At 46.8% G+C, this 21,266-nt stretch overlaps 1 protein-coding gene across 4 annotated transcripts in view; it reads left to right on the forward strand.

The window, feature by feature from the left end:
* TRPM8 (transient receptor potential cation channel subfamily M member 8) overlaps positions 1-21,266 on the forward strand; it is a 73,447-nt gene that overhangs the window by 41,532 nt on the left and 10,649 nt on the right. For 3 of the 4 annotated variants that reach the window (XM_038143473.1, XM_038143470.1, XM_038143472.1), the window contains 17 exons: positions 1,004-1,160; positions 4,048-4,225; positions 4,553-4,725; positions 5,305-5,479; positions 6,415-6,482; positions 9,711-9,908; positions 10,721-10,823; positions 11,385-11,503; positions 12,166-12,456; positions 12,789-12,884; positions 13,469-13,598; positions 14,616-14,761; positions 15,260-15,372; positions 15,963-16,179; positions 18,627-18,718; positions 19,457-19,595; positions 20,351-20,522. In XM_038143473.1, the coding sequence (XP_037999401.1) occupies positions 1,004-1,160; positions 4,048-4,225; positions 4,553-4,725; positions 5,305-5,479; positions 6,415-6,482; positions 9,711-9,908; positions 10,721-10,823; positions 11,385-11,503; positions 12,166-12,456; positions 12,789-12,884; positions 13,469-13,598; positions 14,616-14,761; positions 15,260-15,372; positions 15,963-16,179; positions 18,627-18,718; positions 19,457-19,595; positions 20,351-20,522 (2,567 nt within the window). The remainder of the gene's footprint in view (positions 1-1,003; positions 1,161-4,047; positions 4,226-4,552; positions 4,726-5,304; positions 5,480-6,414; positions 6,483-9,710; positions 9,909-10,720; positions 10,824-11,384; positions 11,504-12,165; positions 12,457-12,788; positions 12,885-13,468; positions 13,599-14,615; positions 14,762-15,259; positions 15,373-15,962; positions 16,180-18,626; positions 18,719-19,456; positions 19,596-20,350; positions 20,523-21,266) is intronic. The other variant, XM_038143471.1, reaches the window with a different exon arrangement.

Here is a 21,266-nt window from a genome sequence, read left to right on the forward strand (position 1 = left end):
CACAGGTACCAGTGCAGTGCAAGTTTGAGGACCATAATGTTGCTTTGTGGTTTTGGGGTGGTTTTTTTGTCTCAGGAGAAAAGTGATCAAACTAATACAGCTGCAGAAATCCTAATATTGAGCTCTGAGGGCTCTCTGACACCACTCTTCTCTGAAGCTGGGAGGAAAAATGCCTCAGAAAGGGAGGGAAATTAGTCTCATTTCAGAAAGTCTCACTTAGGATCCTCCTCTGCCACCAAAAATGGGATGTCTGGCAAGGCACCAACAACGGATGGAGGAGCTGGTTCTCATCAGCTTCTCTTCCTGCAAGCCCTCTGGGAGAGGATTGCAGAACTTGCTGGGTTATTTTTGTCTAGATATTTTTAAGGTGAGCTGGTTTTATTGGCAAGGTACAGCAGTGTAAAAGAAACCTTTCTAAAGGAGACAAGCAAATTCCCCTTCTCTGTGTCCTCTGAGGAGGCAGGAATGTGGGCTGTGGAGAGGACCTGTAAAATAAAGTCAGCCCAGCACCACCACTAAACCACGCCCTCAAGTGCCACATCCATGTGATTTTGGAATACTTCTAGGGATGGTGGCTCCACCACAACCCTGGGCAGCCTCTACCAATGCCTGACAGCCCTTTCCATGCAATTTTTTTTCCCCTGATGTCCAATCTGAACCTCCCCTGACGTAACTTGAGGCCTTTTCCTCTTGTCCTGTCACTTGTCACCTGGGAGGGGAGATGCAGTGGACTCGTCCTGTGTGGTTAAGAGCACAAAAAGGTGAAGAAACCCCTCAGCACAGCCTGGTTCCCCTCTTGTGTTCCACTTCCCAGTGTGGGCAGAAGCAGATTCTGGGGGAGGAAGCAGGATCAGGTGCTGCTCTGCTTTGCCAGGTGGTAAATCCCAGCAGAGTCCCCCACACAACTGGTTCTGTAGCTCCACCTGCTGCTTTCCTTGCTGGCAGAGCTCGTTTTTCTGTGCTCAGGAATTCCTCAGGGATGTTCTCTTCCCTCTTCGTTCAGGGGTAACTTATGTAAATGTGGATACCCTGAAAATCAGCACATAGAGGGCACCCAGGTGAACACCACCGAAAAATGGAACTACAAGAAGCACACCAAGGAGCTTCCTACTGATGCCTTCGGGGACATTCAGTTTGAAAACTTGGGAAAAAGAGGAAAGGTAAGTGGAAATATTAAGGATATTCGTGAGGCCCCTGTTGAGTACCAGTGGGAGCTCCTCAAAAGCAAGGAAGATGAAATGGATTTTATTCTAATGGCAGGAGAGAAGCTACAAGGGACACAAGCTTGTTTTTCAAGCCCCGAAAATAGGTAACAAAGGATAATTCCTTCTGTGTTACTTGTTAGCTAGGCTGGTCATGGGTGTGAAAAGAGATTCTCTTTCCAGGAGGAATGGGTGAATGAGAGTGATATTCAGGGATTATTTTATATCCACATAGACCAGCTTGCTCAGGCCTATAAATAATTGAATATTGACTATTTCCCAGGGTGAAGAGTTCTGGAGGGGATGTTAGATATCTGTGGAACTTCAAAAGTTTTATTCCATTTGTTGGGTTTTTCCCTTGTGTCTTTGCTCTGAGTGTGGACAGTGGAGGTGTGGGAAGAAGAAAATAGCTGCAGTTGCTGTTTCTGGTGATTTATACCGATGCTTGTGAGGAGTCACATGTGGCTGAGCTCATCTGCTGCCTCTAAATGGCCGATATTTAACGCCAGTGCAGGTTGCTTGGGACAATCAAATTCAACGAGGAAAATCAGAGCCTGCTATGTAAATGAATTTGGTTTGTTTTATGCAAAGTAGCAGAAATAAGAGGCACTTGAGTGGGAAGTGAGAGTGCAAGTTTCAAATCACGCTCAAACAGATCCATGTACTTCACTTTTTTTTTTGATAGGCACATTTTAGCTTTGTACTACTTTGTTGTAAGCTGCCGTGTGACTGTACTGGAGCAAAAAGTGCTTTGCTCTGTTGCAGTTTTTCAGACTTCTCAAAGGTTCAATGTCCTTTCCTCAGGTTGTGCGTTCCCCACTTCCAACTTTGGGAATCAGTTCGTGTGCCCTCAGTAGTTCCGTGTGGACTCTCAAGGCCACTGAGCGGATTTCAGAGTGTACTTTGTTCAAACACTGCATGTAGGTCTCCTTGTCCATCCCAGAGCAATGTTGGCTGGAATCACACCTTTATTCCATGTTCTTATTGCCTACACAGCAAGGCACCTGCTGCTCCTGAAGGTTGCCAGGTATTTCCTGTTGATGCACAGCAGGGAAGGACTTCAAACTCAGGGTGACCTGAGAATTGCTGCCGATTATCAGTGAGGGACGGGAAGTTTTATACCCTGCATTGTGCTTTTTAGGACACGTGAGTCCTAAAAAGTTCTGAGCAGAAATGAGATGTGACCAGACCCATAAAGAGGTTTGAGGACAGGCTGGGAGAGCTGGGGGTGCTTAAGCCTGGAGAAGAGAAGGATCCAGGGAGAGCTCAGAGCCCCTCTCAGTGCCTGAAGGGCCTCCAGGAGAGCTGTGGAGGGACTGGGGACTATGGATGGAGGGACAGGACACAGGGAATGGCTTCCCACTGCCAGAGAGCAGGGAAAGGTGGGATATTGGGAAGGAATTCCTCACTGTGAGGGTGGGGAGGCCCTGGCACAGGTTGTCCAGAGAGGCTGTGGCTGCCCTTGGATCCCTGGAAGTGTCCCCAGCCAGGTTGGATGGGGCTTGGAGCAACCTGGGATAGTGGAAGGTGCTCATGGCAGGGATGAGACTAAAGCTTTAAGCTCCCTTGCAGCCCAAACCACTCTGGGATCCTATAAAATCTCACCCTCTCTAAGTCCAGCTTTTGAGCTCTTCTTTTCTGCTGTGCTGCTCAGACCCTGTAACATCCACGAGCATCTCAGTCACTGCATTCAATGTTCTGGGAGCCCAAACCCCAGAAAGGCTTCCTGAATCCCAGCCCTGGTCTGGGAGCAGCATCCAGCAGTGCCACGAGATGGCATCCTTGTACTTCGCAGGAGGCAGCTGCTGAGCCGAGGAGCTGACGGGTTCGCTGTGGGCAGGGCTGACTCCAGGTCGTTTTCCTGGTAGCTCCCCCCTCTCCTGTAGGGGATCCTCTCCAGAGGAGCTCCCAAAGCTTCATGAGACTGAAGCTTCTTAGGGCAGAAACTGTGGGAGTCCCTTAGCTGTCCTGTATAGCTGCTGGAGCCTGCTCAGCATCCTCTGTGATGCCCTGAATGCTTTAACTCCTGGGAACCTGTCTTGGAGCACATGAATATTTTTATTCAAGTTCAGTGCCTCTTAGGTGGAGACATTTCCTTCTCGAAGTAATCCTTTCAGTTTGCTGTCCTGCAAGTACTGGGCAATCAGTATTAAATCCTCTATGGTTCAGGTCCAAGCTACTCCTTTTTATCTCCTGGTTTGGCTTGTGCAGCCATGAATGTCTTCCAAAAGTGATGAAACTGTGAAGGGGCTTTTGAACAGCAAAGCAAGACAAGGCCAGAGAAGCTTTTACATAAATGGAGACATGCTGAGTCCACCTGAAGCCAGATTATCTCTCATACTTTTTGGCATCTTTGTAGAGCATTCAAGCTTTACTACAAACTCGGTATATTTGTTTTGTCTTGTACTTGAAGCACTGGAGTGGGTATGTGTTGTGATAGGGACACCTCTTACGTGGAGCCTGGGATTTATTTGAATAGTGTAATCAAAATACAACTGTCATTATTATTAGTTCACTTGCAACGATGCTGCCTCTGATTCATAATCCAAGCTTTAAATAGCACCGCTGGAGTTAGTTGCTGTGGTGGCGGTGTGTTCATCCTTGCAGAGTTCCTCTGAAGCACAAGGTCACTGCTCTTGCCTTCTCTAGAGGAAGCTGGGTTGGGTGCCTGGTTGTAGGGGAAGGATAAAGGTGCTTCAGGGGGAGAAATAAGGATTTCATCACTGCCTTGCCCTTCATCTCCTGGCTGTTGGAAGAAGGCTGTGCAGCAGAGAAGAAAATGCAATCCCAGGCTTGTTCCCAGCCACCTCGATTTATCTCCTGCTATGTTTGTTCTCTGCCCAAGTACATCCGCCTGTCGTGTGACACAGACTCTGAGACACTCTACGACCTCATGACCCAGCACTGGCACCTGAAGACCCCAAACCTCGTCATCTCCGTCACCGGCGGCGCCAAGAACTTCGCGCTCAAGCCCCGCATGCGCAAGATATTCAGCAGGCTGATCTACATCGCCCAGTCCAAGGGTAAGCACCTGCTTCTGTGCCTCTGTCGCTTCACTGCTGCACAACAGGGCTGCAGGGGGAGCAGCCCGAAGGGTCTGTGGGGGAGCAGAGCGTTCATTTGGCCGCTGCACTTGGCACACGTGTGACATTAATGGTTTGGAAGTAACAGGAGTGGGGTTTAGTCAGGGGGTGCCTGTGACGACATAAGGTGAGTTGTGTAGCATCTCTTTTGTGCTTAATTGAAGAGCCACCCCCCAAAGGTCACAAAAGGGGTTTGGTTATGTCTTTGATGCCCTGGGAGGGTGGGTGTTTGGCTGTGTTCCCCCAGGTGACCGGGTGTTGTTCCAGGAGCCTGGATTTTCACCGGGGGAACGCACTACGGGCTGATGAAGTACATTGGGGAGGTGGTCAGAGACAACACCATCAGCCGCAGCTCCGAGGAGAACGTGGTGGCCATTGGCATCGCGGCCTGGGGCATGATCTCCAACCGGGAGACCCTCATCCGTACGGCCGACAGCGACGTAAGGAGCAGGGCTCAGGGGGTCCTTCATGAGCTTGAAGTCGGACAAACTGGGACCTCTAAGATAGAATCCAGCTGTCAGCCCCGTGCTACCACCACATTCACAGTTAAACCGCATCCTCAGCCTCAAAACGTCGGGAGCTCTTCCCAGAACAGGAGGAAAGTAAAATGTTCTCGTGCCCAAGTTAGTCCCACACATCAGGCCTGGTGAGGAGGATTTCAGCTGTGCCAGATTTTGGCACGTCTGTGGGGGAGTTCAGCTGCTCTAACTCCATGTCTGGCATTGTTTTAGGGAATAACCCACTCCCGTGGTTGTTCTAGCTCTGAATTCCCTATTCTAGCTCTGCACTCCCCCACAGTAGGGGTTCCCATGAGCTAAGGCACACAGTAGGTCCCTGCTGCTGCTGTTTAGGATTTTCATTGGTGCTGCCATCCTACCTGTCAGAAGCACCAGGGCAGCCCCCCTTGTCTCTTGTCCACCAGACATGATAGAACACGTCCAAAAACTTGTCCCACCACATAAATAAGGTGGGCATGTCCTTGTCCTTGAATCTCTGTCAAACGCTGTGCGTGCCCCTAGGGGAGCTACGTGGCCCACTACATCATGGATGACCTGAAGAGAGACCCCCTGTACTGCCTGGATAACAACCACACCCATCTGCTGCTGGTTGATAACGGCACCCACGGGCACCCCACCATCGAGGCCAAAGTGCGGACCCAGCTGGAGAAGTACATTTCAGAGCGGGTTATCCCAGGTATCCTCCTCCTCCTCCTCCTGCCTTTGCATGCTTTGGAGCTGAGCCGCGGCGATTTTCTTGGAATAAGAAAGTAGTGGCAGCATCTTGTGGCTGCTGAGCTGGAAGACGTGTGTGTGAACTGCAGTGCATCTGGAGCTCTTTCAGGAGCAACACCTTCCCTCATCTTCCTTTCTGTATGTTCCTTTGTGTCGCAGCAAATGCTTCATTTCAGCCACACAGCCCTTCCCTCCCTTCCTCTGAAAAGCTGGCCCTTCTGTATCCATCCCACCTGTCACTGAATTCTGGGTAGCTGGAGCACAATTACACAGGAGCTGAAATTAGGCTTTTCCCAAAATATTTATTTATGAGGGACATTGAGCTGCCTGCAACCTGCTGCTAAATAATTTCTTTTTCACCCACTTCTTTACCAAAACAAAAAAAAAAGAAATTAAAGGCCTTAGCAGGAAATTCTTAAAAAGCTTTTGGGTGTGGTATTGTTTGGGTTTGGTTGTTTTGGGGTTTTTTTTTTTTGGAATGTCTCTCAAGAACTAGCTCCTAGAGTTACAGAATTCTTACCTTTCTTTTATGATTGGAAATGTGAACTCAGGTTCTGTGTCTTGAGCTTGTAACACTGAGACTCGATAAATAGTCAAAGGAGAGGATAAATACAATAAAAATTCCATTTTAAGGACTTCAGAGATAGCAAAAATTAGGATTTCTAGAAGGGAGAAGCTTCTGTTGGAGAAAGGTGTCTGAAGCTAGCTATGCAGAATGTTAGGCAAAACTGAGTTTTCATTAAAAACATCTGTTAGTAACTGGCAAAATCAACAGCAAGCTAGTATTTGCATGATGGCTTAGAAATTCTTTCATTGTACTCAGGAAAAATAAGTTGTTCAAAGTGCATTAATTGATTTAGTGTTTTTCCTTCTTTTTTCTTTTGGCGTATTTCACAGAATCTAATTACGGTGGGAAGATCCCAATTGTGTGTTTTGCCCAAGGTGGTGGGAAGGAGACTTTGAAAGTGAGTTCATTTCTTTTATTATTTCCAGGAATGACAACAGGGGCATTGCTCTGATATTGACGACTGATTGCTCCAAAAGAAACTCGATGAAGTGGACAGTGCTGTTATTTACAGAAGCTTGCCTAGCACTTGCTACAGAGGGACCTTGTTTGCAATTTAAGCTTATGAAGTTTGTTTCTGTGAAAATTTTTCTGCAAAGTTTCTGCCTTGGGCTGACATCCTGGAAAAGTATTGGCCGGGACAGTTCAGTTGTCTCAGTTTGTCCACACCACAGAATGTGAAGGGACATTAAAGACCACCTAGTTCCATCCCCTGCCATGGGCAGGGACACCTCCCACTATCCCAGGTTGCTCCAATCCCCATCCAGCCCAGCCTTGAACACTTCCAGAGATCCAGGAGCAGCCATAGCTTTTCTGGGCACCCTGTGCCAGGCCTCTCTACCCTCAGTCAATAATTTCCTCCTAATGTAAATATAAATTTCTCCCCTTGTAGTTTAAAACCACAGCCTCTTGTCCTATCACTATCTACCTGTGTAAAAAGTTTCTCTCCCTGTTTTCTTATAAGCCCCTTTAAGTACTGGGAGGCCACATTTTAAATCTAGTTTAGATCTAGACCTAGTTTAAGTCTTGGCAGCTGAGCAGGGCAGGAGGGCTCTGCTGACTCTGACACCCTTCCAAGCCTGCATGGAGAAGGACCAGGCATCATCTCCAAACACATGACAGGCAGCAGGAGACTGAACAGAACAAAGAAGTTTGTTGGACCAGGGTGTCTAAGTGACTCTGAGGGGAGGGGGAAAGGGAGATCCCCTCTAAGTCTGTCTCACGTTAAAAACCAGGGTTGTTAGTTGCCCATTCACCTTGCCACAGTGAGGATGAGTGGCCTGAGGGAGCAAAGGGACCTGACCCAGGGTTTTCAGAGTGAGGGGATGTGGAGTCAGGCTGTGTGGGAAGGGAGCAGGAACAGTGAGGACAAGCTCTCACCAACTACAGGAAGAGCTGGTTTAGCCTGTACAAAGGGCTGGGAAAGGGGCTGGATTTTGCAAGAGAGTAGGATGCAGCAAAAATAAGTTGAAGCAGCATTATATTTATGATTTTGTTTCTGTAGGTGTTATCTTGGTACTTCCTGTTTTCACCAGAGCTGTGCTGTTACTGTCGAGGCTGATCAAACTTGGCTTGTCAGGAGGATAAACGATGTGATTTCAGAGCATGATCTCTGCTACCACTTCATTGCTGGTGTTAATCAGTTGGTCTGAATCAGTGTGTGAAATTCCAGATTGTTATCCCAGCCTCCCTGTATGTTTCCTGGGAGTTTGGTCCCATTCACATGATGAATTTTGTCTTTGCCCAGTTGTAGATGCATGCAGAAGCAGTGTTAATCAGAGGTCCTGAGATGAAATGAAGCATCCAGTCAGGTTTTAGAGGAAAGCTGTGCTCAGAGGGTTGTGTTGAATATGTCCATTTCCTTTTAGCTCGAAATTGCTGATGTTTGAGAAAGGATTTGGCCATCACTGAAGGAGCTGACTGACTGCCAGGTGCTGTAGCTGTGCAGACTTATGATTTCACATTTTTTGGAGAGACCTCAAACCCACTGTTAAGCAGTAATACATAACACAGACTTAGTAGCTGCCTAACCAGAGTGATTAAAAGGCTTGTTAAATCAAATGCATAATTCCTGGCAAGAGTTTCCTCCAGGAAGTACCTGGATGATGGTTCAGTTCAGGGTTCATGCCACTCTCTTGGCTATTTCATAGGATCATGACAACATTGAAGTTGGAAAAGACCACTAAGATCCTGTAGTCCATCTAGCACCATTATCATGTTCACCACCAAACCGTGTCCTCAGGTGCTACATCCACATTTTTTTTTAACACTTCAGGGATGGTGACTTCCTTAAGCAGCCTGTTCCAGTCCTTGACAACCCTTTCAGTGAGGAATTTTTCGTGATATCCAACCTAAACCTCTCCTGGTGCAACTTGAGGCTGGTTTAGGCCATGCTGAGTTTTTATTTCTCAGTGTTGGAAGTGCACAGAGATATTCCGAGGTGAAGCCTTTTTTCAAGGAGTAAACTGAGTCTCTGACCAGCCCAGATGACTCAGCAGAGTCCATGCCGTGGATGTCTGTCCTTGCCTTGGTCCTAGCAGTGCTGGCCAGGAAAGGCTTCCTTTTACTCAGCTTTTGTGACTGGTGCCTGATGACAAGAATCAGCATTAGCGAGGGAGAAGTGAAACTGCTCCAAGCTTCTGTTTGAAATTTCCCTGTGATGTAAAACATGCACTTTAGCTGAACCCTTCTTTAGAAAACCACTTTCATCTAGCTGATAGGAAAAACCTCCTTGCCTTTGTCAGAGACCTGCTCTCCAGTTGACAGGAGGAATGTGTGCATGGTTTTGATGACTGAGTTGATTTTTTCTTTTTTGTTCTCAAGAAACTCTCTTAACTAATAGATGTTCTGTCTTTCCAGTGCTTGGTGATAACTTGCATTGACTCCCTTTGTACGATTTGCTGGCAGCCAGCTTCTGCTGTGACTCTGTTCTCAGTGTAGTGATGTAAATGAAATCAGTGTCTCCTATGGTCTTTGCCCCAGGAGGGGTCATGGTCCTTCCAGCATCATTTCAGCAGATTTTTGTCTTGCTGTTAATCCATGTACAATGTTGCTGTGTGAGAAATCATGCAAGTAGCTGCTTGGAGACTTTCCGTAACATCAGAGTTTAATGTTCTTGTGATGCTACAGAAGTAATCTCTCTGTGAAACACTGCTGCTGCTCCTCCAGCAAATAAATCCAGAGCCCTTGGTCTCAGCTGAGCAATGCTGTGCCATAAAGCAGCAGTGACTGTAGCTGGGCAGCGCTGTTGTGTGACCTGAATGCCATTTCCGCTTGGCAGTTGTCCTGATCTGCTGATCCACTCTAAAGCTGAGCAGCCTGGCCTAGTGGAAGGTGTCCCTACCCATGGCAGGAGGTGGAACAAGCTGTGCTTTGGGGTCCCTCCCAACACAAATTGTGAAAATCTGGCAGATGGTGATTCTGACCCTGTCTCTCTGGGGCTCTTCACAGCCCTCTGTCGTTAGATGATGATGCTTTAAAGAGTTGTTACTGGTGAAGTATCAGTGGATAATAATAAAAATACTGCTGTGGACAGTGGGTTTCTGTTGTTCTCTAGGCTTCCTTACTCGATAGCAGGCTCTAGTAACAGTCATGCTTCAAGTGCTCTCCTCTCCCTGTGTCTCCTTAGTCCATCAACGTGGCCATCAAGAGCAAGATTCCCTGCGTGGTGGTGGAAGGCTCTGGGCGCATTGCTGATGTCATTGCCAGCCTGGTGGAGGCTGAGGGCACTCTTGCTTCCTCCTGTGTCAAGGAGAGCTTGCTCAGGTTCCTGCCTCGCACCATTTCCAGGCTCTCGGAAGAGGAGACTGAGAGCTGGATCAAGTGGGTGAGTGTGGGGTGCTGTGGGAGAAGGGATGAGGGAGGAGCTGGTGGCCCCCAAGTGAGGGGTGTTGCCATCCGGTGATACCCGCGGGGTGTGCAGGGCTCCTTGCTGTGTTACATCTGTGCAGATTTGAAAAAGGAAAATTCTCCATCTACAGGGGTTGGAACAAAAGCACTGGGGGGGCTGCAATCAAGTCAGCAGGTGTCTGGTCACAGGAAAGCTAAGAAGGTTCCGGAAGGATCTCTTCCCTGTGGAGTGTGGAGCTGCTGAAGGCAGTGTTCCCTGTCTGGCCACACTCCTCACAGCTTCTGCTGGGCTGCTTTGGAGTGTACCTCCTCTTGCATCAGAAACGGCCGAGATTATTTGTCTTCTGTGTGCTAAAATGAAATTACTCTACAAAGCTTCATTATGAGAGAAATGATCTGGTTTTGACAAAGCACAAGGAGCTAGAGACTGTTCTCTAACAAACTGCTTGACATAAGTTGAAACTTGTGCTGTCACAGTCTTTTCTACTTGAAGAGTCACTTCTAATTACTGGGATTATATCTTCTTGTTAAAGATGATCTGCATAGGGGAATCACAGTTATTTGCTGCATGTTCAGAGGATAATTAATGTTGTCCTTTGGTGACTTTAAAATCAAGCTCATTATCTACTTCTATTTGGGTTTGTTTAAATTTGTTAAAACCCAGGACTGATGAGAGAAGCAGCTTTGATGTGATGTGGTGGCAAATTTCTTTTTAATGGGAGATCTGCTGCTAAACAGCCTTGACAGCTTTGAAACACAACTTTTCTTCTTTTTTTTTTTCTTTTTTAGATCAAAGAAGTCCTTGAGAGCCCTCATTTACTGACAGTGATCAAAATAGAAGAAGCTGGAGATGAAATTGTGAGCAATGCCATTTCCTTTGCCCTGTACAAAGGCAAGTAATTGTTGTTTTCTGGGTTTGTTTGGGGATTTAAAAATAAATGGGAAAAGGATGGCTGTTTATTCTCTAGAACAGGTTTCCTTAGAGCAGTGCCATCTCTCTAGAGCTAAGCTCCAGCCACGGTGTGGAGCCTGCCTTCCTCTGCCGGGGTGTGGGCAGGCTGCAGCTTTCCACCCTGAGAGATCCCAGCAGTATGGGATCTCTCAGGGTGGAAAGACACAAACCAGGTAATTGGGAAGGCATTTTGGAGGGCCCTGGGGATGCTGACAGGGTCTCATTGGGAATTCTGCAGGATCTCTCCTGTGTAAAGGACTCTAAAGGAGCCTGAAGGAAGCATTGTGCTGATCTTGGTTATGAGGTGCTCCTGGCAGCTCCTTTGTGGCCTGTCTTGGGCCATAAATACATCTCTGAGCCTCCAGCATCCTGTAGCCCCCAGCTGGGAAGATGTGCATGGGTCTGGGGAAAGCCCCTTGGAAGGAGTCTTGTCCTGGTAGTTGAGAAGCAGAGATGATAAATATGCCTGGCCTTGATGCAGAGGTTGTTCCTGCTCTGCAGCTTTCAGCACCAATGAGCACGACAGGGACAACTGGAACGGGCAGCTGAAGCTGCTGCTGGAGTGGAACCAGCTGGACCTGGCCAGCGATGAGATCTTCACCAACGACCGGAACTGGGAGGTACAGCCCCCCTCTGAGAGTGCAGGGGGGACTCAGCCCAACAGGAACCACGGTCCCAGCACTCAGCCTCTGTGTTCAGAGAGTGTCTCCTGCTCCTGCACTGTCACATGCTGTTCAGCCTGGAGAAGAGGAGGTCAGACCTCCTTGGGAGCTGCTGCTTCCTCATGAGCTCCCATCTCTGCTGTGACAGGGACAGGACTCAGGGAGCAGCTGGAGCTGTGCCAGGGGAGGGTCAGGCTGGATATCAGACTGGATATTCTTCCCCCAGAGGGTGCTGGGCACTGCTCAGGGAATGGGCATGGCCCCAAGGCTGACAGAGCCCAAGGAGCATTTGAACAATGCTCTCAACCATGCACAGGGTGGGATTGTTGGGCTGTCTCTGCAGGGCCAAGGGTGTCAGACTTGATCCTTGTGGGTCCTTTGTAACTCAGGCTATTCCATAAAGCCATGATCCATCATTCCATGATGATCCATTGCATGATCAGTGGTTGCAAAGGTGATCTGCCTATGCCAGAAATGCTCTGGGCCATCCAGCCAGGGCAACTGCGCACAGAAGAGAACCTGATTCTGATGAAAACGTGACAGTGACCGTGCGTCAGGCCTTAGATAAGGTGTACGTGTCTCACATGATCCCTAACGTTTGCTTTTCCATTTCTTCCTAGTCTGCTGACCTGCAGGATGTGATGTTCACAGCCCTGGTGAAAGACAGGCCCAAATTTGTCCGGCTCTTCCTGGAGAACGGCTTGAATCTGCGGAAGTTCCTGACCACAGAGGTCCTGAGGGAGCTGTACACCAACAACTTCAGCAGCCTGGTGTTCAAGAACCTGCAGATTGCCAAGAACTCCTACAATGATGCCCTCCTTACCTTTGTTTGGAAGATGGTGGAGGATTTCCGGAGAGGTTTCAAAAGATATTACAAAAACAGCAAGGATGAGATGGAGATACAGCTCTCAGTGAGTGATGAGCAGTTTGATCCTGCTGTGAGTGAGGTTATCTGGACTGCAGTGGTTAAAGCAGGAAGCCTTTTACACAAATATTCTTTAGTACCAGCTTCAGGAAAAACGGGGAGGCTGATTGTTCCTTGTCAAATATGGGGTTTTAATAGAAATATCAAATGTAACCTAACTCACAGTAGTGTGTGACAGCTGGCACAGAGCTGAGAGAAGGGACTGGTGGCATGGCTGTGAAACAAAGAAAATACAAAAACAGGAGAGTCCATGCTCAGATTTGTTCCAGCTGAAAACCTCTGGTGAGCTTAGGTCTGAGTTCTTGCTCTCTCTTGCAGGAGGAGTGTCCTATCACAAGGCACCCATTGCAGGCTCTGTTTATTTGGTCAGTTCTTCAGAACAAGAAGGAGCTGTCCAAAGTCATTTGGGAGCAAGTAAGTTGGGTTCTCCTTTATTTCTCTTTGCAGGCAGTGCAGTGGAGAAGGTGCACTGTGTGAGAAGTTCTGTGTCTTTGGTTTTATTGGCCTTTGAAGGCTCCACATCCAGCTTCAAACACACACAAGAGACAATTGCTGGATGAATCTCAGTAGGTTTTATATTGCCCGTTTTGTGTCTGGGTGTGGACTTTATGCTTTCATTTCCTAAGGCTGGGTGTGAGTGAGCAATCCACATCCATTGTATGTTGTCACCTGTGCCTAAGCTGGGATGCTGAGTTCCCACCCATTCCACAGCATGGATGGGTTCTGATTCCAGGTGTTTGATTGAAATCCAATTCCTAATTTGGATTAGGCAGTGATTTAGTGATTGTAGACTGGACTGGGAACTGAGAAGATGCGAAATGGAGGAGAAGTTTTAAAGGCTTCCACCTGGTGTGGTGGAAGATGTCCCAGCCTGTGGCAGGGGGTTGGGATGAGATGTTCCTTAAGGTCCCTTCCAGCCCAAATCATTGTGCTTTCAGGATTCTATGATCGTGTTCCCTTCTCAGAGGGATTTGCGTGACTTCACTCTCTCTCCACAGACCAGAGGCTGCACTTTGGCAGCCCTGGGGGCCAGTAAGCTCCTGAAAAGCATGGCCAAGGTGAAGAATGATATAAATGCTGCTGGTGAGTCAGAGGAACTGGCTAACGAGTATGAGACAAGAGCAGTAGGTAAGTGCCTACTCTGTGAGTCCTTTAGAAGTGTAGTGGGAAGGGTCAGAGACCAGGGAGTCAAAAGCTAGATATCCAACATTAAATACATTTTTCTCTTATGTCAACATGTGATTTTACTGCTTGGAAATTCCTTCCACACCGTTTGTTCCCAGTAGGAATTTTGTGTCCTGTCTTAAGAGCTTGGCTTCAAAAGGTGGGTGTTGTGAAGTGGTTTTTTTTGGGGGGGTGAAGAATTTCTTTCATGGGGAAGAAAAGCTATTTAGCTCCACTGGCAAGGCTGAAGAAGGATGCCCACAAACAGGAAGGTGAATATGGAGAAGGGGAAACTTTCCTAATGAATACTGGTAGTATTCAGGTTGGGAAAAAGCACCCTTCAGATTTGTGGGAGTACTTCTGGGGAGTGAGAACAAGTCGCAGGTAAAAAGTAGATTGATGGTTCTGTGACTTTATAAGGACCAGCTTATGGCCATGCTGGAAATATCTTGTTTGTTTCCAGGGATTATCTCCTATTCCACAAAGCAAAAACTGCCTAAATAGGTTTTTTTAAAGGTATCTACGTCCCTCAGGCCAGATGAATTAGCAAGACACTAAGGAGTGAGCAGTGCATTTCCCAGTGAAAAAGCATCAGATTCTGACTTTTTCAACCCTACTGTTAACTTTGGACTGACTATAATTCATCAGATCAGTGCCAAACAGAATTTAAGAAAAGAGGACGAAGCAAGTAGATTTACTGAGTCATTTAAGGAGAAACTCACATTTTTTAGTCAATTTTTTAGTGCAGAACTAAATGCTGTCTGTGTGATTTAGTGTTACAGTTTTCCATCCAGGCTCAAATTCTGTATCAAAAGTTGAAGATGTGCAAGTGGGGTTGTAAAGGGATGCACAGCCATTCTGCAGTGCTGAAAATGTGAAAAGGGTTCTTTGATATTGCAAATATTACACTAAAGATGTTTGCACCCAAGTTGGTGGGAAATTGAAGTTGGAGCTCAGCGGGGAGCTGCTTCTTCCTTCCAGAGCTGTTCACCGAGTGCTACAGCAACGACGAAGACCTGGCTGAGCAGCTGCTGACTTATTCCTGTGAAGCCTGGGGAGGGAGCAACTGTCTGGAGCTAGCAGTGGAGGCCAGAGACCAGCAGTTTATTGCCCAGCCAGGTGTGCAGGTAATGGCAGTGAAGGAAAGGTGTGCAGGTCCCTGTAGCTCTTGTGCTCTAACAGGGGGTGTTGGCTCCTCTATCCAGAAATGTGGATCAGGAGGGAAAAATCTTGGCTTGGGGCTATAAATCATAAATGAACTGGGTAATAAAGACTGCCTGAAGTGATTTCTGCTCTTGGCTTGCCCAGTGTGGATGTCATGCCCAGCATGGATGAGCATTGCATATAATGCAATGGTTTATAAGTGTTTAATCAATCAGGTCAAGTCCTGCTCAGCCTCATTTTAAACTCCTCATCATGTAGCTAGAGCATGGCTGCCTTAAGGAGCCAGCATGCTGTTACTGATGCAGAAACCTTTCTGTTTTGTTGCAACAGAAATCTCTGGTATTTTGATTGAAATCTCAAAGTTCGGGGTTTATTTTTACCAAATCAAATGTTCTAAATAGCATTCTTAGGTTATTTTGCTGCTGTTAGCACAAATTAGAGTGTTTCCTTCTTGTCTGCAGAATTTCCTTTCCAAGCAGTGGTATGGAGAGATTTCAAGAGACACTAAGAACTGGAAGATTATACTGTGCCTGTTCTTTTTCCCTTTAATAGGCTGTGGTTTCATCTCATTCAGGTAATCAACTGACTTTTCATTAGTGGGAAAATTTTTCAGAGGGAAAGCAAGTTAATTAATTGTAGAATCTTAGGACAAGTCAGGCTGGAGATCACCCAGTCCAACCCTGTGCTCAAACAGGGACAGCTGGAGCAGGTTGCCCAGGACTGTCCAGTTTTGGATATCTCCAAGGATGGAGACTCCACAGCCACTCTGGGGAAGCTGTTCTAGTGTTCAGTCAGTCTTAGATAAAGGTATTGAAAAGCCAAATGAGCTTTTGACAGTTTGTGTTTCACTCTGATCTTGGATTTAAGATCATGGAATCACAGGATGGTTTGGGTTGGAAGGGACCTTAAAGTTCATCTTGTTCCAACTCCTGCCATGAGCAGGGACACCTTCCACTATCCCAGGTGTCTCCAAGCCCCATCCAAGCTGGAAGATTTACCAGTTTGCTGGAGTGCCTGAGGACAGTGGATGCAGGATGTCTTTACCTCTGAAGTAACATCCTGAGCTAGACTTTGCACCCTTTGCTCTTTCCCTTTTAAGAACACAGATGTTTCCAGGCATTACAAGCTATGCTTTGAGACCTTTTCCCTCTTTTAATTCCTCAGGAAAAAGCCTGTGGAGAAGAGTAAGAAACTCTTCTTATATTATGTGTCTTTCTTCACCTCCCCCTTTGTGGTCTTCTCCTGGAACGTCATCTTCTACATTGCTTTCCTGTTGCTCTTCGCCTACGTGTTGCTGATGGATTTCCAGAAGGAACCCACGGCCCTGGAGATCATCCTCTACGTGCTGGTCTTCATTCTGCTTTGTGATGAAGTGAGACAAGTAGGCAGCTCTTGCCACCCCAGAAAGTTTAGTGGTAGAGCCACAGCCTCATGGCTTTTCCCCCTCCGAGGCAGTGCAGGTGCTCAGGGGAGCCACTTCCTAGCAGAGCGCTCAGGCAGCTCAGGGAGGGGTTCTTTCCTCTGCTGTTTGATTCCTGCTTGTGCCCCTGTAGCTGCAGTGTCTGTGCACCAAGAGGATAATGATGCCAGTGCAGATGTTTCCCAGGAATGCTTGGCTTGCCAAGGTAGTTGGTAATAAAGGGTCAGATTTAGAGCATTTATCTTGGTGCAAAGCTTTAGATTAAGTCATTCCTGCCTCTCTTCCCTACATTCCACCCCCTTAACTTTGTTATTTTACCAGTAAGCTGCATACCTTGATGCATTTCTATTTAGCTTTCAATCATCTATACAGTTCTTGCTGGCTCAGTGTAGGTTCAGGGACCAGCTGTGATGTGGGACCAGCATGTGGGACTGCCTTTATGGCCAGCCACTTAGCTGGTATCTTCTCCTCACTTCACGTGGAAACTGGTGGGTTTTGGGCAAGCTGGTCTCTGCCAGTCTGTGGCCAGAGCAGTGGGAGGATGCTGGGGGAGTCAGAAAGCAGTGGGTGTGTGGGTCTGGTGCTGCTTTCTGACCCTGCTGTAAGGCCTGAGTCGCCTCATGAGTGTTTGTGGGTGATCTGCTGGATCATCCCACCCTGCAATAACATTTTTCGCATGAACTCAGATGACGTTTCTGATGCTGCTGTTACTGTGGTCTTTTCCCTTTTTAATAGTCAAGGTGGAACCCTGTTTATGGCAACTTTACTTGCTAAGAAAACGGGGGAAAAGTAAAATACTTTTTTGCCATGACAACACTAATGGAGTGTTTGTTTCTGCTGATTTAGGTTCTGGTGTCTCTGGACCCGTCCTTGCACGTCCTGTGTGTGCCTAGCAAAAGTCCTGGGGAAAACCTTAGGGATAGAAACCTTATTTTCCTAACAATGCCCATTTTTCTTACTAACCTGAGCAGGTAGAACTGCTGCAATTCCCTTTAGTAACTGGTAGCCAGACTGTACCAATTTGGCAGTGGAGGCAGCTAAATTTGAAGATTTCAAGTTATCTGCAGCCAGTGTTCTGGCTGCAAAGCTGTTTTCCTGAGGAGGAGAAATGGAGCAGAAAAGCAGAGCAGTGTCCCAATCCTCTAAACTTCTTGGGGAAATTCCTCCCTGGCTTCTCCTGAGATGGACCACGTGTGCATTGGTCTAACTCTGCATCAAAATTGTGTGTGTCCTTTGTATTTAAAGAAATAAAAGAGAGGAGTGTCTCAGATTGTGTTTTCACATCCAAGGCAAACTAAGAGCAGCTTGCCTGGGGTCCCATGTAGCTGCTGCAGTCAGATAACCAGTTCTGGAGAGAAATCAGCCCTTGGTCTGGAGCAGTCTCTGAACTGTAAGCCCCTGGCTCAGCCCTGCTTTCCCTTCTGGTGGTCCCAGGGATTTGTAAGCAGCTGGAGCTCTCCCAGTCCTGTTTAGAGCCCTGGGGAAATTGGAGAGGCCTTTTCCTTGCTGTCTCCTTAGCCACATGGAGGTAGCCTCCAGCCAGGTGAGTGGGTGGACTGGTGGGGTGTGAAGGAAAGCCCTGTTTTCTCCAGTGGAGGAGGAATCTGGACAGAACCTCTGTGCAATTTACCTGTTAGCAGTAGGAACTGCTTGGAATTTGGAGAACTGCATCTCAGTCCCAGATTTTTTTTGATTTAGGGAGCTACTGGGTAGAGACAGCACCTAGGAGAAAACTTGGTTTGGTTTCTGTTTGTTTCCCATAGAAGCACTAAGGACATAATTGCCTTCCTTGGATATGCCAGTTAGAGATTCACTGAGCAGTACTCTTCAAAACTTTGATTATTTCAATGAAAATTGAAATTCAAAAGAATCATTATTGGGGATGCAGTTTATTTCTCCAGGCCTGGCAGAGGTTTGCCCTGGTGAAGCTTCTTGTCCTCATGAGTCACCTCTGAACTGACTCCAGAGGTTGGTTCTTGCACAGACTTGGGATCCAGGCTGCTGTGCCAGTCAGTCTGGGAATGAGCAGGGATTCTCACTAGACTTGCAATTCAGAAATAGAGAGCTGTGTAATTAAAGGAATAAATTAAACCTGCATCTTGGATCCAAAGCATGTGCATGTAGCTGGGGGCAGATTAATGAATGAACTTTGGGATGGGAGAGAAGCCAGGATGTATCAGCTACCCTTAAACTGTGATACCCCCTCCCCAGTGCTTCCTGGGTCACACCAAGACCCAAAAAAACCAGGTTGCCAGTAACTTGTGGCATTCCTGGATATGCTAGACCCCTCTCTCTGGGGAAATTGAAAGCCATCTGAACTCTGGTGTTATCTACTGTGTGACAAAAAGCTAATTGGGCAAGGAAACTGTGCTGTGTGGAGGTTACTTTCTGTTCTTCTTCCTTCCCAGTGGTACATGAACGGCAGCAAGTATTTCTCAGACCTGTGGAATGTTATGGATACTCTTGCAATCTTCTACTTCATAGCAGGGATTGTGTTCAGGTGAGTAGTGCCTTCTCTTGTGTCCATGTTACAGCTCTGCTTCCCTTCCTTGGTGGGTTTTGACTACAACCTGTAGTGAAATTTTGGGGAGCAGTGTGTTCATGGAATTCCTTTTATGAAGGCTCTAAATACTGACAAGTGTTGACTTAAAAAAAAAAAAAAAAAAAAAAAAGTCAGGGGATCTTTAGGATTTTCCATGGCTCCTGTTACTATTTAGTATGACCACCTGGGCCTTGTGTTATATTTAAGAGGACTGTGATTGTCCCCACAGCAGCCTAACAATGTTGTTATCTCTCAGAAGCTGTTCTACACGATGGGGTCAGTTAAAAACAGTGGTAAAGAAATGATGGAAACACGTTTTCCAGAGCAATTGTTCAGTCAGCTGTAACTTAGTCCTTGTTGCCTCAGGGCAGTGGAGCAGTTGTTGCACTGTGGTGGTTTCAGAGGGCTGTGGGAGTAGCTCCAGGTACACATTTCCTTGCTGTTAATAGCTTTAAGGGTAAGAGGAAAAACGAGCAGGGATGATGCATGTCAGGAAGGAAGGGTGTAAACAGTGTATGCGTTAACTGTCTGTCACCTGTCATTAGATGGGGGAGGCCATGGGGCCCTGGATAGCTGTGCTCTGCTTTCCAGTTACTCACCTTCCACTCTCCATTTCAATGTTTCAGTGTGGTTTTACCTGATTTCTGCACGATTCACCCAAGGCTTCTCTTTGTTTTCTTCTGCTGTCTCCATCAGGCTTCACTCTGATGAAAGCTCTTGGTATTCCGGGAGAGTAATTTTCTGTTTGGACTACATAGTTTTTACCCTGAGGCTCATCCATATTTTCACAGTTAGCAGGAATCTAGGACCCAAAATTATTATGCTGCAGAGGATGGTAAGATTCTGGCAGCTATTCAAGAGATTCTAAATAAATGATGTGACACTTTTTTCCCCCCTCTTAAGAGTGAAATCACCATGTTCTGATGATGGCAGCAAGTTAAATCTGCTAAACAGGATGAATTAAGATTTAAATGGGATCTAATTAAGAGTAGGACATTTTTCCGTGTCAAGAGAGAGAATAAGGATCAGGCTGAAGAACAGAAGATGAAATTTGCTTCCTGCAAGCTTTTGTCTTCCATATCTCAAATTTCAGTTTCAGTGGTATTTCTGTTGCTCCCATGAGTATTCCCCAAACAAGACAGTGATGGTAGAGGGTACAGGAGGAGGATGTTGGTCCTCCACTGCATCCATCACACGAGTACCTGAGGAAGAGGGTGGTGAGGAGCCTCTTTCTCATACAGTGCTAGAAATTCATGAAACCATTGGCCAGAGTGTCTGGGCTGTAAATGCTGCTTGGAAGCCATCCAGAGTGGCATTTCCAGAAGCTTTCATCTCACAGGGATAAGGTGAGCCACAGTCCTTTGTAGCTGGTTCTGGCTTTTGGGGAGCCTGTCTGATGCCAGGGGGATATCCTGTATTCTAAAACATGCCTTGCTTTTATGGTTGCATAAATATTTTTGAAGTTCTCTGAATGGGAGTGGTCAGTTATTACCATGTGCGTTGGTGAAATTAGGGGCAAAAAGCCATCCTTGTGTGGCTTGCAACAGACCTGCAGTTGGGCATTGATTGATGCCTGTTGTCCTTTTTCAGATGATAGATGTCTTCTTCTTCCTCTTCCTCTTTGCTGTGTGGATGGTGGCCTTTGGTGTGGCCAGGCAAGGCATCCTGAGGAAGAATGAGCACCGCTGGGAGTGGATCTTCCGCTCGGTCATCTACGAGCCCTACCTGGCCATGTTTGGCCAGTACCCTGATGATATTGATGGTATTTCCCTTCTGGGTGGTCTCTCTTGGGTGGGTCGAAGGCTCTGTCCTCCTAAAGGTTGTCCAGCCCTGTGCTGGCTCCTTGCCTCCAAGTGTAATGGGGAGGCAGGAATGGAGGGATATGAGGGCAGGACCTGGGGCTGGGCCCAGCAGAATGAGGAGCGTGGGAATCCTTAAAATCAGGGGGTTTGGGGAAAGCTGCAAAAGGCAGGCCTCAGAGACAGCAGAAGTGCAAGTCGAGTTAAGCAGTAGCCATAAGATTGGCCAGCAGAAAAATTATACAAGAAGTAGAAAAGTAAGGACAAATAGAACAAGGGTCTGTGTATTAATGCTTGTCTAGAACTCCCTAAGCTACAGAAAAGTATATCTACCGAGATATTCAGAAGTTCCGAGCTTAATAATGGAGCTCTGTGCATTGAGTTGTGATGCTTACAAGCAGGTATTGTATCCACAATAAGTAAGTATTGTTTAACCCAAGGTGCGTGTGCTTATAGTGTTTGGATAGAACTACTGTCAATGTGCTTTTGCTTTGTGTGATTGGTTAAAAAGCTTTTAAAGTAAGTTGTAACATTAAGTTACAACTTAATGTAAAAGTTTACATTAAGTTACAACTTAATGTAAACTTACTTTTAAAGTAAGTTGTAACATTTAAGTTCTTTAAGTTGTAACATTAAGTTCTGCTGCTAGTGATGTGAAATTCTGACATCTTCCCATTGTCATAACCATGTAATCAGACAGATGCTGG

This window comes from Motacilla alba, chromosome 7 (assembly GCF_015832195.1).
Source record: "Motacilla alba alba isolate MOTALB_02 chromosome 7, Motacilla_alba_V1.0_pri, whole genome shotgun sequence".
Taxonomy (NCBI): domain Eukaryota; kingdom Metazoa; phylum Chordata; class Aves; order Passeriformes; family Motacillidae; genus Motacilla; species Motacilla alba.